We start from the raw sequence: 15,228 nt of genomic DNA on the forward strand, positions 1-15,228 counted from the left end.
CTCAGGCAGTCTGTCACTAACGGGACGGAAACGAGGAGTAAACAGACTTGCTGCAGTCTAGTGGCAGCGTTTGAAGCACCAGCTCAGAGGCCTGTATTGCTTCCTATTTCTTGTCTCATGGAGCTTCTAGTGGATTTCCTCTGATTGTCTGTGGACAGTCTGGATGCTGCAGGCGGCTCGGAAAAGGTTATCAAAAGTAAATATGTGATCTGGAAGCTCATCAGAGCTGCAGAGATAGGCTTGTGTACTCAGCTGTTTAAAATCTGTCAGTGTGGAAGGAGAGGGAGGGGGAGTTATTAAGCTGCTACACCTGCTATTGGTATTTTCACTTAGCCGATGCGCACAACATACATTTTGATCACGAGCTTTTGTTTTTCACAAGCGGGATGGGAGCAGTTCCCATGAAAGATGGCTTTGCTGGTGCTGCAGTGAGGCCACAGAGGGTGAACTGATGAGGCCGCCTGTGGTGATGTAACGTCACCAGGCAGTGTGTCTTTTTACAGTCCTGGGTGTTGGAAGTGTATTAGCAGGTATGCGGCTCACTGAAGCCTGCTGACAAGTAGATTACAGAGAAAGACATAACGATCATGCAGCACGCTTCCTGCTCTAAATCACACCAAGGGCTCTCAAGCCCTGCCTAGAGAGGTCTTAAACTCTACACACTAAGGGAAGCAGTGTTTCCACTAAAACTGGAAGATAAAGAAAATAGTTTTTAAACTTAAAGTAAAAAGAATATCTATCAGATTGTCATAGATGGTATATGTCCGTCAAATAAGTTAACAGGGTTGGTGCCTTTACCGGTACTGTACATTGACCAGTCATGTGTACATGTGCAGTAAACCACCACAGATTTTTCCTGCATTTAAAAAGGAGGTTTTGACCTCAGCTCATTATAATTTTTTTAAGTGGGGTTTAATTTACATAAGCTTTAATAAATTTGTATTCATCAAATGGCTGAAAATATGAAATGCAGACTCTTTGCCTTATATGTGGACCAATCATCATGACTGTGATAGATAAGAGCTTAAAATAGGGATTGTAAAAATTAACATTGAAACTGATGAAAAGCTGAACTACAACTGAAACATTTTCAAACAATAAAAAGGAAGCCAGCTACTCAAACTAACTGAAACAGAACTAAAAATCAAAATCAAAGAAAAAAAAAATCAAATTCAGTTCAGGTATTTACTTTAGTTCACAGAAACCTCCAGCTCCGTGTGTAGCTCATGGTTTGTATCCAGGAGATGTTGGTTTCACTTGTACCCTTGTATTGACTAGTCTTTTGTAAACATCACGTAGGATGACATTGTCACTAATATATTTTCCAACATATTTTGGAAAGCTTAATAATCCAAAGTGAAAAGTACTTTTTTCTTTTTCTGTCTTTTTTTTTTTTTTTTAAAGATTAGCAGGAATATTACCCATCTTTATCAACAAGTAGTTGGCTTACAGTTGGAGGGAAGTAACGCTCTTGCTCTGATTTTATCACTTGTCTGCAGTTTGCATTGTGATGGTGTCATACAATGATTTTAATGACCTCTGAGCATTTGTTCAGTTGAGGAATTAAAAATCCAGATTTTCTTGGATCTGGTTTCATTGCAAAGTTTTTCAATTTTGGGTGATTTCAACTTTAAATACATGTCCTCATTCAAAGGTAAATGATTAGTTATTGTCAGAGTAAAACCTGGAACACTGTGCTATTGCAGTGTTGCCAATATTACATTATTCTATGCCACTAAACTGCATTGAGTGGTTTGGGAAGACATTCTGCCAGCAGAAAGGTTCATAGTGTTCTTTTCGAAATTAAACTTTGTTCCACCTCAATAGGAGCGAAGAAACACCACATATGTTTTGTAGAGTTCTATATTTTGGTATCGGCGGTACTGTCTGTAACTGATCCTGTGACATTTTGCAGAGAGCCATTTGCTGGGGTTATTTATTCAGTATCACTTTGTAGCGCACCGTCTGTCTACTCTTTATGATAATCATACATAAAACATGATTTGTTAGAAAACTGAAGGGATGTTTAAAATGAAACAATGGATTTGTTATAGCTATACCTTTGCTTTTATGGTAGATTAAAAAAAACAGAACAACACAAAACTCTCCTTTCTAGTCTTAAGTAGCACCAGACCTAATGTTTAACCACAAAATGTATTAACTCAGAAAACAATAGTTCTTTTTCTGGGAATGTACGATCTCCTCCTCTCAGTGTTGCTTTCGTACAGTAAAACTTTATAGACCAGCAGTAAAGTAAGTAGCAGTGTGACAACCTGTTAACTGGTTGGTGTGAGTTTTCCATGACTCAGTGCCCTCCAGCTTTTTGAAGTCTAAATCCTCCTCACAGTGATGTGTGATAATGGCCTCCGCGTTTCTGTGGGTGCTGTGGGGCTTGAGGCAAAGTATTGTGCACACCTAAAATGAGAGGAAAAGTTGGAAAGGCAAAATCAGTCTACCGATCATCACCGATCATCACCTGTTTTGCCAAACTGTACCTCATGCTGGTTCGGTTTTATTCCACATAGATTCCAGCACAGTGCCTCCTTTTAAATCCTTCACTTTGTAGTTTGTTTGGTTTAGAGGTTGTCTTTGTCTAAAAAGAATCAGCCCACTGACTGCCTCAGTAAATAAAATACTTCTCAAGAGGTTAAAAAGAAAACAAATGTGAACAAATCTATTTTTACACTGAACATAAAAGTACATAAATGCATGTTTTTGCAATTAGTTCTCATCAGAGGGGCTGGCAGCTGTCCTTTGTTGTCTGTGCTTTGATCAAAAGCCCTAACATTTCACTTCTGACCTTGGCAAATACTTCTAATAGTTATAATACTTTTAATGTAGTTCACTACATCTTAGTTTATGTAGTGAATACTAAAGGGCGAGACATGGATCACGGCTTTAGGGGGTTAGAGGCATTAGGGGTCCATCTTTGTTTTAGAGCTAAATGACACTTGTTGGGAAACTTTTGTCAAAGGCTAACAAGCTAAGGGGAACTTGCACTATTCTCTTATGCACTACAGCTCTGTGTGCTCTACTTTATCCCTCTCCCCTCTCACATACACAAGGTGAAACTACTTGAGAAACTTGCTAAGGACGCATATGAGTCCAAAATGCATTAAATGCTGTGACACCGCACTGAAATTAAACAAGGACACACAAATTAGGTAAAAAATGGGGTGACCCAGAAGACAGTGGTGAAGGAAACTGATCACTGGATGGATTGCCATTATTGTCAGTGTGCCCTCAGAGGATATAACCTGTTACTCTTATCTCCTAACTTTTTCCTACAAGTTCCATGCTCACTCCCAGTTTTGTTCAGATGACAGAATGTTTGGGTCACCAAGATGTATCTAGAAGTTGTGAAAGGTTTCTATAGGTGCACCTGAGGAAGGGTAATTAACAGTTGCTTAAGGTCGTTGCTTTCAGCTGCTCTTGAATGAGTTGTTGGTTAGTTGTCATCTTCAGCTTGTGTGGAAAATGTGCACGTCTCACAAGGAGTTTGAGAGACAGTTGTACATCCCACTGACATCAATTAGTCCTTCTTCTATTGCCTTCACATAAAATATAAAAATATCTAGATAAATAAACCTTATATGGAAAGATACCAATGCATTTAAATAAAAAAAGACTTTGTGACTGTGTGTATAGTGGGAAAGGGGCATTGTATACCCAAATGATTGCCAAGAAAAAGAACAGAACAGAAGTACAAAGGATGCCCAGTTTGTCATTAGTCACACTAACTTCACCACCTTGGCTCACCTACTTCTAGCGCCCTACTTCATGTACTCATGGGTAGGACCACATCATCCTTGAACTCAATCTTCAAGTTTCTAGATGTACCTTGCACAACATACTCAACACACACATGTTGACCAAAGGTTTCCACAGACTGTCACATCTCATCTCAGGAAGCATCAAAAGTGGCAATAAATGCCTATAAAAGTATTCAAAACTGCCTTTTTGTAGTAATTTCTTGCTACTTTAGGTTTTATTTTATTTCATTTCACTTTTATTAAACAAGGAATTCTCTTGAGATTAAAATCTGTTGGTCAAGGTTCAGCTGGCCAAGAAGGAACACCATTACAAAATTATGGATTATAAAATCCGTACACCGTGAATGCACATTCACAGACAAGGTAAAGTCATAATACAAAATACAAAGTCCACTGTGCAACACACAGTGTTGCAGATGGAAATTATGACATGTTTTTGCAGCTGATTTAAAAAAATCTTGAAAGTCATAAACATTATAACTGCTAAATACAGGTTTTTGACATTGTCATCATGATTCTGTTGGTCTGAAGCACAGCTTCACCTCACATAGTTCCAGACTCTTGTTTCATGAAGAGTTATGTTACTACAGTACTTGTAAAACCTTGTCATCATTAATTATGTCCTTTGTTTGACAAGTTATTTTATCACATAATGTATTTGATCAACTGACACGGTGTACATGTTTTATGTACGATGTCTTTGATAGTCGAATAGTTTCTAACCCTTTGATGTTGATGCGTTACGAAGGGTTGATAAAAACATACAGCGAAACTAAATGCTGTGGTTGTAATAAATGGCTGCAAGTGTAACAACAGCCTCAACGCAGAGCAATCAAAACTTTATTGCACTGTTAACCTAAGCTTGGATCGAACGTGACTCAAGTGTTTACTTTGTCACACCATGTTAAGTTGCCATTGAAATGAGAGCTGCAAGGCAAACACACTCTGTCAGCAACAGCACGGCTCAAATGTACTGTCAATATTTAAAAAATGTACTGGATAAACCTTTAGGTATCGCTATTGCAGAGCTGGAAACTACTGATATTCTTAACAGCTATTTATTGCTAAGGGTGGGTCCATGAGTTATGAATTCTCCATCATTTTTAAACAAGGTTTTGTTGTCTAGCTTCTAAAGATCAGGCAGGACCGTTTTGATTTAGCCGAGAATGCGATTGTAAAGACGAAATTGTTCTGGTTCCTGACCAGAACTTTAAATTAAAGGACACAATACAGCTTTAGTTGCAGTTGTGGCTTCTGCTAAATATTCTTTTAAAAAAAAAAGAAGAAGCTGGGATAAAAGTTGCTTTTTTTTTTTTTCTTTTGCATTAATTCTGACACAAACCTCATTTTCTATCTTGTTATAATCAGATGGACCTCTTTGCATCTCTCAGCAGTGCCTTTTTGAGTCACTCCCAGTTTAGTTTTGACCTGGTCAACTATATCTATTTGAAGACGTAAAACTCGCAATGTTTCTGTAGGTTAAGTTATGGAAAGACTTAAAGGTTGTTGAAGTTCCGTTTTTCTCTAGATGGCTCAGCTGCTCTGATTACTAAGAGATGTTTTCATGGTTGAAAATTTTCTTCAGACTGGGACAACCACCTCACTCACGTTTTTCATTTGATTTATATTTAACATTCAAGGAAATTCCCTGCAATAAGATTCATATTTTTCACAATTTTGTCATTGGCATGATGGTAAAATAATAAATAATGAAAAATACTGGGATCATGCCTTTTGCTGCAGTTGAGCAGCTGTATTATTTAGCAGTGAAATACCTGAGGTGTTACATATTTACTTTTTGATGTAACTGATACTGACCTATGTTTTATTTTGGGTTTTTTTTGTTTGTTTTTGTTTTTTCTCCTCCCCTGCAGTCTGTGGACCCAACATTGATATTGGCAATGACATCACTGAATTCAGGCGTCTGGAGAACTGCACAGTGGTGGAGGGCTACTTGCAGATCCTCCTCATTGGTGACAAAAACAACAACATCAACAACCAGGAAGTCTTCCGCTCCCTCAGCTTCCCCAAGCTGACCATGATCACAGACTACCTGCTGCTATTCCGGGTATCCGGCCTGGACAGTCTGAGCACGCTCTTTCCCAACCTCACTGTCATTCATGGTCGTAACCTCTTCTACAACTACGCCCTGGTGATTTTTGAGATGACCAGCCTGAAGGACATCGGCCTGTACAACCTGAGGAACATCACCCGTGGAGCCATCCGTATTGAGAAAAACCCTGAGCTCTGTTACCTGGACTCCATCGACTGGTCCCTCATCATGGATGCAGAATTCAACAATTACATTGCTGGAAACAAGCAGTCGAAGGAGTGCAGTGATGTTTGCCCAGGTATCATGGAGAACAACCCCCAGTGCAGCAAGACCATGTTCAACAACAATTATAACTACCGTTGCTGGAACTCCAATCATTGCCAAAAAGGTAAGGAAAGTGTTACAGACAAAAGCTTATCAGGGATTTAAAATGTAAATATCATCCGGGCAGCCTTTGGTCTGATTTGTGTAGATTTGAATTTACCAACCTGTCTGTTTAACTGCTTTATTGTATTTTGACGCAAGGAAGGAGGAAAGCTGGGAGGATGTTTTTATGCAAGATTAACTTGTCTGCAGATCTTTGCATTACAATTTCCCAGATGTTTATCTGCAGAGCTCAACAGTGGCATCATTTTTGGCTCAGCCCATGGTTTTGTTGTGTAAGGTTTAGGAACTACTAGTCTGTCTAATGCTAACGTATACTTGCTTGTTTACAAAAATATGTTTTTAAATGTTTCCAAAAAGAAACAGTAGCTCACATATCGCAGTCAGATGTTTTGTATGGTCCAGTAGTTCTCACCTGCCTTAAAAAATGAAAACACTAGGTGAAGGAGTAAATGTTACAGAGCTTAATTAAACCGCTCCGGTTACGATGAGTGCGAAGGCGGCCTTTAATTTTGTGTTTACGACTGCAGCGTTTTAGATGACTTGTTTTGCTGGTGCTTTTCAGACGATGTGTTTTGGCTGACTGTGTGCGTGTGTGTCTGTCTGAATTGTTTCCCTGGTGACTGGCGCCTTGCTGCAAACTCAGCATGTTGATGTTTTCTGCCTTGTGACATAGAACTGTCGCTGGGCTCGCTTGGACTGTAAGCATGTCTGTATACATGCGCGCACACACGGTAATGATCATCAAACGCATTCACAGCACATACAGAGATATAGACACATAAACAGGTAAATTACATATGCAGATATCTCTGACAAGCACATCTACGCATGGCCTGCTTCGTGAGTTGTTGGATTGACAGCGTGTGGGCATGATGGGAAAGAAATCAGAAGGTGAACTGAGCTGGAGGAGGATGTGTCGGATGGATGAATGGATGGATGTGGATGGAGGAGGTGTTAGGTGGATGAGAATAATGCTTACTGTTTGTCATTCCTCTTGAGAAATGGACAGTCTTTGTCTAGAGACTTTTCCTCTGCTTGCATTAGACACAAGGAGAAAGTACAAGATAATTTTATCATTCAGTACTTTATGAACGATGACCTAGAAAATTTACCACAAGCAATCTGTCTAAAGTTGTGTCTTGCAGGAAGGCCATGTGCCGCCCCACCTGCTGCTTCATGAAGTCAGCAACTTTTTTGTCTTAGTATACCAGTTGCACAGTCAGCGAGGAGATCAAGTGTCGCGCTGTACAGAAACAATAAGGTTTCTTCCGATAAAAGGCCAGCTTTCTGTCTTCACTCGGAGATAGTAATATTGTTTTTCAAGGGGCAGAGGAAGATGAAGGACAGTAGATTAGGTTCACTGATGAACATCGGCACTGGGTAATATTTTATACATCAAGTCTGCGCACATTCAACAATGCCATGTTTGTTTTATTGCATCAATGTATTAGTAAATGTACTAGGAATCCAGTTTCCTAAATTTGAATGTTTTGAATTTGTGCTTATTCAGAGATGTTGTGATTAAGGACTTAAATCCTTATTTTAAAGATTAAGTTAAAATTTTGTCTTTGTCTTTTTGGCTTAAAAGCCAGAATATATAACAAATATAAATGTCCCAGAATGTCACAATGACTGCACAAATTACATTGTATTTGTGAAGACAGTGGGAAAACTGATAATGACAATTTATAGTAATGCAGTAATCAGCTGTCTCTCAACTAAGTCCAGTGCTTTAAACTGCAGCGGTAGTCTTTGTTCTGGTCAGGCACATGAACCAGTTCTCCAACCTCTCTAGTTGAAGGAGCTATCGTCACCAGCTGCAGCGCACATTTCTCCAGCCACTAAAGGAGGGACACTCTGGAGCTGCCTGCACATAATGCTCACTGTCGCTGCCCAACGGCACATGCCTAAAGTGACATTTCAACTGCTGGCAGGCACTTTGTGGTCTCTTCAGCTTGTCTTACACCACTTAAGTTTTGTAACCTGGTACATGTGGTGTCTTTAGGTGATATATCAATGGAGGACAAAGAGATTCACAGATAACTAAGAGGGAGACCCTGCAAGAGCTGGAAAAGATCAGACAAATAATAATAACAATAATAATAATAGTAATAATTCTTTATTTAAAAGGGACAGTCCAGTTTAACATAGTCCAAATATAAAACATGAAACTGATGTACTGCACAAAAGTTTATAGCTATTACTAATTTCCAACCATTGTCCCTTGTTGAGTTGCCTTTATGGAAAATGCTGATTGTCCAAATTTAGATCTGCGATATGATATTTTGCTATTATATTATATGGTATAGGGCTGTGCGATATGACCAAAATTTCATATCCCGATATAAGGCATCTATCGTCCCGATAATGATATAAATCACAAAAATTTAACATTTTCTGTAAATTCTGTGAATCTCGGGCAGCTCGACTTGCGTGAAGTGTTTCCAGCTGGGCGTCGTGTACCTGGAGTCGAGTTTTTTAACGCTGTATGAAACCATACATTTTTAGACTTAAGTTTTAACGGCCGCTGTTTTCTTTGTAAGTATTTATTAGGGAAAAGCCTGTTGTAACGTTTGAGTCTAAGGTTTATTTTTTAGCACCTGACGGCTCTTTTTTTTGCTTCTCATCCGTAAATAATCTGCTCTTTCACGTGATTCAGTTTATTTTGAAAAGTCTCAACAGGATCTTGCGCTTTATTGTGAAAGGTTTATGTGGTAAATAAACAAGCGGACACTCTAACGACAACGCATAAAAACAGGCGCTTGTCCATCCGTAGTGTGGTTATATTAAATATACGAGAAAGAGAGAACTTTAAGAAATTAATATAACCACTACAGTGACCATCAAAACGATGAAGAAATATTGCCGTAAACAGTTTATTTTGCGACACCATGAAACAAACGATAGCGTAAAATGAAACGATAGATGTTTTTATATCGTCATCCGATATATATCGTTATATCGAACAGCCCTATTATAGTAATGTGATTACTATCTTGTCTTTGGATGTATCTATTAAGACACTCTGGGACCAGCCTATTTATACACTTGAAGACTAATTTAACAAAACACAAATGATTGAAACTCTTAAAACTAAATAAATTATATTTCATTAAAAGTTGTGATGCATAAAGTAATTAAAGTAGGGGTGGGTATCATCACTGATTTCTAGAATCAATTTGATTCAAAAGGTCCAGATTCGATTCGATACACGATTCGATTAGATTCAGTTTTGACTCAGACAGTCAGAAATATTATAATTCTGATCATTTATCAGTACTGACAGTTGTGAGACCTAATCAGAGGTGTAAGCATCATAGCAGATGCCTTTGTGCCAAAGTAACTGAGGATAAAACACAGAAAAACATGAAGGAGATTTTCTGCCTGGAGGATAAAACACAGAGGGTGCACAAACGATATTGAAGACTAGTCAGGCGAGTCGTCAGTTCATCCACTGGGCCAGCTTATTGCACCAGCAGACTGTTTAAGCTTAAGCTTTAAGGTGCTACTAAAATAAAACAGATATAGTTTATTCAATTTTAATGAATTTGTAGATTGTTTCGGTAAAAATAAAATCCTGCTATCTAAAATATACAGGACACTGGAGTATATTCTCCAGCATCTCACACTTCTGATAATTAGCTGTCTGCTTGATGTTTATTCAGCTGTGTAAAAACTATAACTTTAATCTCAGCCAAACCGATTTACTCAGGAACAAATAAAATACTAAAAAAAAAAAAAAAAAAAAAAAAAAAAAAAAGCCAAACGACAACATTTTTAATTTATCTAAGTGACTCATATATATTTAACCTGAGTCGCGAAAGACGGCGGTGGGTTTGAAAACAATTTGCCTGGAGTCCGGTGTTCTCACGGCGCTAGTGACCTAGCCCCTGGCTAGCTATCGAGCTAGTGGGTAACAGACGTCTCCGAAAACGTCGGAGCGCTTTTGAAAATATGTGGTGTCCTGATAAACTGAGCCGATATTTGAGGTTTACACAGTTACATTCTCGCCTGAAAATATGTTAAACGTTTATTTTGTGACCCAGAAAGAATAATAAGAGTAATATTAAAACTAACTAGCTACCGCCATTGTTGGAAAATGAATGTGGGAACAAGCTGCCTTTCTTCGGGTTTAAGGCACATCCTGAAGATCTCGTTTCAGTCCGTTAACACAATCCGCACTCTGCGTCTTTGCGACACAAAGCTCAAACGACAACTATAATCAGTCTGATTTATAGGATGCTGAAGTTGAAGCTAGAACAAAAACAGAAGAAAACAAAGAATCAACACATGAACATTACCTGATGGTGCTGAAGTGAAGCAGAACAAAGTTACAGAGGTTTTATTAGAGACGCAGCTAAGCATTTTGCAATTTGGCATAATTTTTAAAAAAGTTTACATTTCTTTGGTATTGAACAGCAGAAATTAGGCTTTCTTGTTGGAAGTCATTTAAAAAAAGAAAAGAAAAGAAAACAGCGGCCGACAGTGCTGTGAACAACGGTACACTGGTGGTTAATAAGTAAGCAAATAATATAGAAAACAGAGATTTGAGATGGGAAACTGTTCTTGAAATACACTGAGAGAAAAACAGAGACAGAGCTGTGCAGGAATTGTGATTTTTTTTTTTTTTTTATTGCGGTGGAAGCAAAGCAGCAAAAGTAAGAGGGAATTCATGACGATGTTTATGTGAAGCGTAGTTTTGATCTTCTTTTGGTGCTGGTTCAGTCAGTTTTGGTTGGACAGTGACAAAACCTGCAGCTTCAGAATCTGTGAGCTGTTGGCTTTCAGCACCGGCAGCGTGCCTGTGTACGTGCCGTTGGGTGAGAACGCCGACAGCTCACAGATTCTGATGCGTCGGGTCTTTTTGCGGAATCCGTCTGGGATTCAGGCCTGGGGAACGGATGGGCCAGTCCATAGCATCAATGCCTTCGTCTTGCAGGAACTGCTGACACACTCCAGCCACATGAGGTATAGCATTGTCTTGCATTAGGAGGAACCCAGGGCCAACTGCACCAGCATAAGGGGTCTGAGGATCTCATCTCGGTCAGTCAGGCTACCTCTGGCGAGCACATGGAGGGCTGTGCAACCCCTCAAAGGAATGCCACCCAACACCATTACGGACCCACTGCCAAACCGATTATGCTGGAGGTTGTTGCAGGCAGCAGAACCTTCTCCACGGTGTCTCCAGACTCTGTCACGTCTGTCATATGTGCTCAGTTTGAACCTGCTTTCATTTGTGAAGAGCACAGGGCGCCAGTGGCGAAGTTGCCAATCTTGGTGTTCTCTGGCAAATGCCAAACGTCCTGCACGGTGTTGGGCTGTAAGCACAGCCCCCCACCTGTGGACGTCAGGCCCTCAGGCCACTCTCATGGAGTCTGTTTCTGACCGTTTGAGCAGACACATGCACATTTTTGGCCTGTTGGTGGTCATTTGAGAAGGCTCTGGCAGTGCTGCTCCTGTTCCTCTTTGCACAAAGGTGGAGGTAGCAGTACTGCTGCTGGGTTGTTGCCCTCCTACAGTCTCCTCCACGTCTCCTGATGCACTGGCCTGTCTCCTGGTAGCGCCTCCATGCTGTGGACACTACCCTGACAGACAGGGCAAACCTTCTTGCCACAGCTTGCATTGATCTGCCATGCTGGATCAGCTGCACTACCTGAGTCTACACTTGTGTGGGTTGTAGACTCCGTCTCATGCTACCACTAGAGTGAAATCACCGCCAGCATTTAAAAGTGAACAAAACATCAGCCAGAAAGCATAGGTACTGAGAAGTGGTCTGTGGTCACCACCTGCAGAACCACTCTTTTATTGGGGATGTCTTGCTAATTGCCTATAATTTCCACCTGTTGTCTGTTCCATTTGCACAACAGCATGTTAAATTGATTGTCAATCAGTGTTGCTTCCTAAGTGGACAGTTTGATTTCACAGAAGTGTGATTGACTTGGAGTTACATTGTGTTAAGTGTTCCCTTTATTTTTTTTGAGCAGTTTGGTTTTGTGAGGTTTAACCTGAGAGTCTGGCGTCTCGATTTTATATTTAAAAATTGATTCAGGATTTTAATGAATCGATGTCGCTTTGTTCAAGCTAAAATCGATTTTAATCGGAAAATCGATTATCGAAACCCACCCCTAAATTAAAGCATTCAAAGTAAAATGCTGCAAAAGTGTGACATTAACATAATAGGACTTGTAGTTTAAAGTGCTTTGAATGGTCAATAAGACTTAAAAATGCGAGTACATTTCATTACATTTTGCGCAACCATTATTAACAATAACAGTGGCGTAGGAGTGCCGTGATCATTCATGGGTGCACAATAAAAGTTAAAATCTGTTGAAAAATAAACTTAGGTGGCTGTTACTAGACCTCAGCTGTAAAGTAAGTGTGTGTGTGTGCGTGTGCGCGCTGTATCTACAGCAAATGTATCTGCATATTTTTTAAATTAATAATTTAATCCTAAATGCCTCAGTACTTAATTTACCAGTGCCACTGCGAAAGTTGCTTCCACTGCTACTTCAGCTGCTAAACCATCTGCTGCTACAACCAGTACTATTACTTCTGCTTCTCCCACAAAGACTACAAGTTCTGCTGCTAAAACCACTGTTAACACTACTGTAAGAAGTACTAGTACTCGGGGCCACATTCCTCTTGTTTGCAGCTGTATGAGGTCAGAGCAGAACACACAGACACAGACAGACAGAGACCTCTGCTCTGCTATACTGTTGGCTAACTGGTGCCAGCACATTTAACGTGGTGTCTGGGTGAAAAGTCTGTTGTTTTCCAATTACCGGTAATTTCACCACTCATGTTCCAAAGCATCTAAGTTGCTGTTTACCCCCAGCAACAATATTTCAGAACCTGACTAACTGGACACTTTTAGTCATGACTTGTGTATTTTTGTTCAGCTGGCATCTTCGTGCCTTTTTGTTAACTAGACTAAAGATAGGGTGGCGAATGACCCTGCAAAGATGCGTAAGTAGTCTACCAGAGGCTCCAGAGGGAGTGTGTCAGCCAGGGCAAATGGGCCATCAGTTGCTGCCGCCGCTGCCTTAAAACAGAATTGATCTCAGACAACATGAGCACTGCTGCTCTCACTGCAGAGACTGCGTGTTGTGCTATTTATTAGGCACTTTATTGGAAAAGTCTGCTGGTAGTAAAGCTAGGCTTCATTAAGTGAGGAAGGCCAATGGCTGGAGTAGTTGAGCAGGCGGACCAAGCATGTTGTCTGGCCGCTCCACTACCTGCAGCTCAGAGGCTTTATGTGCAATCCTGTGTGTTAATAGTATGTAGCAATAAATAGAGCAAAACTTGGTTCTGTTTATGCAATTGTAGCAGCAAACATTGCGGCCACACAGGATCATACTTCATCATCATGATTTGTCTCCTGTGATAACGCCCTGTATCAAGCTTCAGTAATCTTATCTGGAAGCTATTGTTTAAATATGTGTCTGGCTCACAAGCCTGTTGTGCCAGCACTTTGTATTCAAAGGCATTTTATTTCCAGACACAGTCATTCATGGGATCAATATATGACGAGAGAGAAGAGTGCCAACCCTGTTTTCAGAGAGTTTATATAAAGGACGTGCCTTTAGACTGAACTCATTCATAAAACTGTTACAGCGAAAAGAAGGTTCAAAGCCTGCTTTCTTCTCTGGGAAAGTTTGGTGGTGGTGGTGGGTGGGGGGGGCGCGTTGCATTCTCCTGTGTTTACTTCCTCATTTGTTTTTTGGAATCTGGTTTGGGTGTTTTTGTCTCCTTCATAACTCATGGGCTGCTTCTAAAGAAGAGCCATGTCCGAGCATGCTGGGAAGCAAACACGTTGTTTCAGTCGCGCTCTCAAGCACACGAATCCACACACTCTCTCACACATCGAACAGCATGGGGGATGTTTTCCGGTGCTTTGTACGGTCTGAGGAGATGAAAGCACATCATTAAAGTACAAAGTAGGACTTCTGGGATTTACTGGAAGGAATTTTTGTCTTTTGTTAACCCCTGGCTGAGGGGATTACACATTAAACTAGAAGGATTGTCTTTAGCGGTGCTGCTCATTCAGTTGTTAACTTAGTTTACCATACCTGGCGTGTCAGTATTGGAGCGTTTATATTTATAGTCCTTAAGCTAGCATGCCCTCCTGATGAGGCAGTGTGCATTGTGCGTTAGTATTATTAGTATATATACAAAAGGAATGTGCTTATGTGCACATCAAGATAAAAATCAAGGATGGAAGCAATTTTCCAAACCTGTTTGTAGAGTTTGAAAGTTTCTGTCTTTGGTGACCTATAGCGGTAGACTCAAAAATGCAGTGGCATAGACTATTTGACACAATTTCACAGACATTTTGAGAAGACTTTTTTTGACTTCTTACCATGAATGGGGAAAATAAATGATCGTGGGCTAGTAAAACCTAGAATTTGTATCACTATATTTTTTTAACATTCTGCTGTTTTTATATGGGATCATCAAAATCAATATTTGCGCAAGTGATTCTTTATATAATTTTGCAGGCCCATTGCTGTATTATCAGCAATTAACTGCAATTACAAATTGCATGTTATTTGCCTATTTACCCCATTCAATCGCAGACTAATATGAGACTGATAGCAGAGACTTATTCCCGTTAATGAAGCAAGACGAACAGCAATTGATCGATTTTACTTGCTAGCAAGGGAGGCTGGTCGGAACCAGGCTCTTGGAGCTGAACGCTCCTCACCTGTCTCCTAGCTGAATTCAAATAAACAGCCTTCCATGCAGCCTTTTTATTGAATACAGTTACAGTTTACACAAACACCACCCATCGTAACACCCCCTGTGGTGTGTCAGGCCCTTGTAAATGTGTGTGTGTGTGTGTGTGTGTAGGTGCACGTGAGTGTGTGTGTTTGTGTTTGGGGGTGCATTTGTGTGACCTCCTGTTCACCAAAGGGTAATAAAGGCAGGAAGTTTACTAAACAAGAAAACAGAACCTTCACCTAGGATGCCTATAATAAAACACTATAGCGTCCCCCACCATTCAACAGGCTGGGG

At 40.1% G+C, this 15,228-nt stretch overlaps 1 protein-coding gene across 1 annotated transcript in view; it reads left to right on the forward strand.

Annotated features, from left to right (window-relative positions):
* LOC120721548 (insulin-like growth factor 1 receptor) overlaps window positions 1-15,228 on the forward strand; it is a 62,502-nt gene that overhangs the window by 4,176 nt on the left and 43,098 nt on the right. Inside the window, exon 2 of the mRNA XM_040011945.1 lies at window positions 5,648-6,214. Within this exon, the coding sequence (XP_039867879.1) occupies window positions 5,648-6,214 (567 nt within the window). The remainder of the gene's footprint in view (window positions 1-5,647; window positions 6,215-15,228) is intronic.

This window comes from Simochromis diagramma, unplaced genomic scaffold (genome assembly GCF_900408965.1).
Source record: "Simochromis diagramma unplaced genomic scaffold, fSimDia1.1 OVJJ01000603.1, whole genome shotgun sequence".
Taxonomy (NCBI): domain Eukaryota; kingdom Metazoa; phylum Chordata; class Actinopteri; order Cichliformes; family Cichlidae; genus Simochromis; species Simochromis diagramma.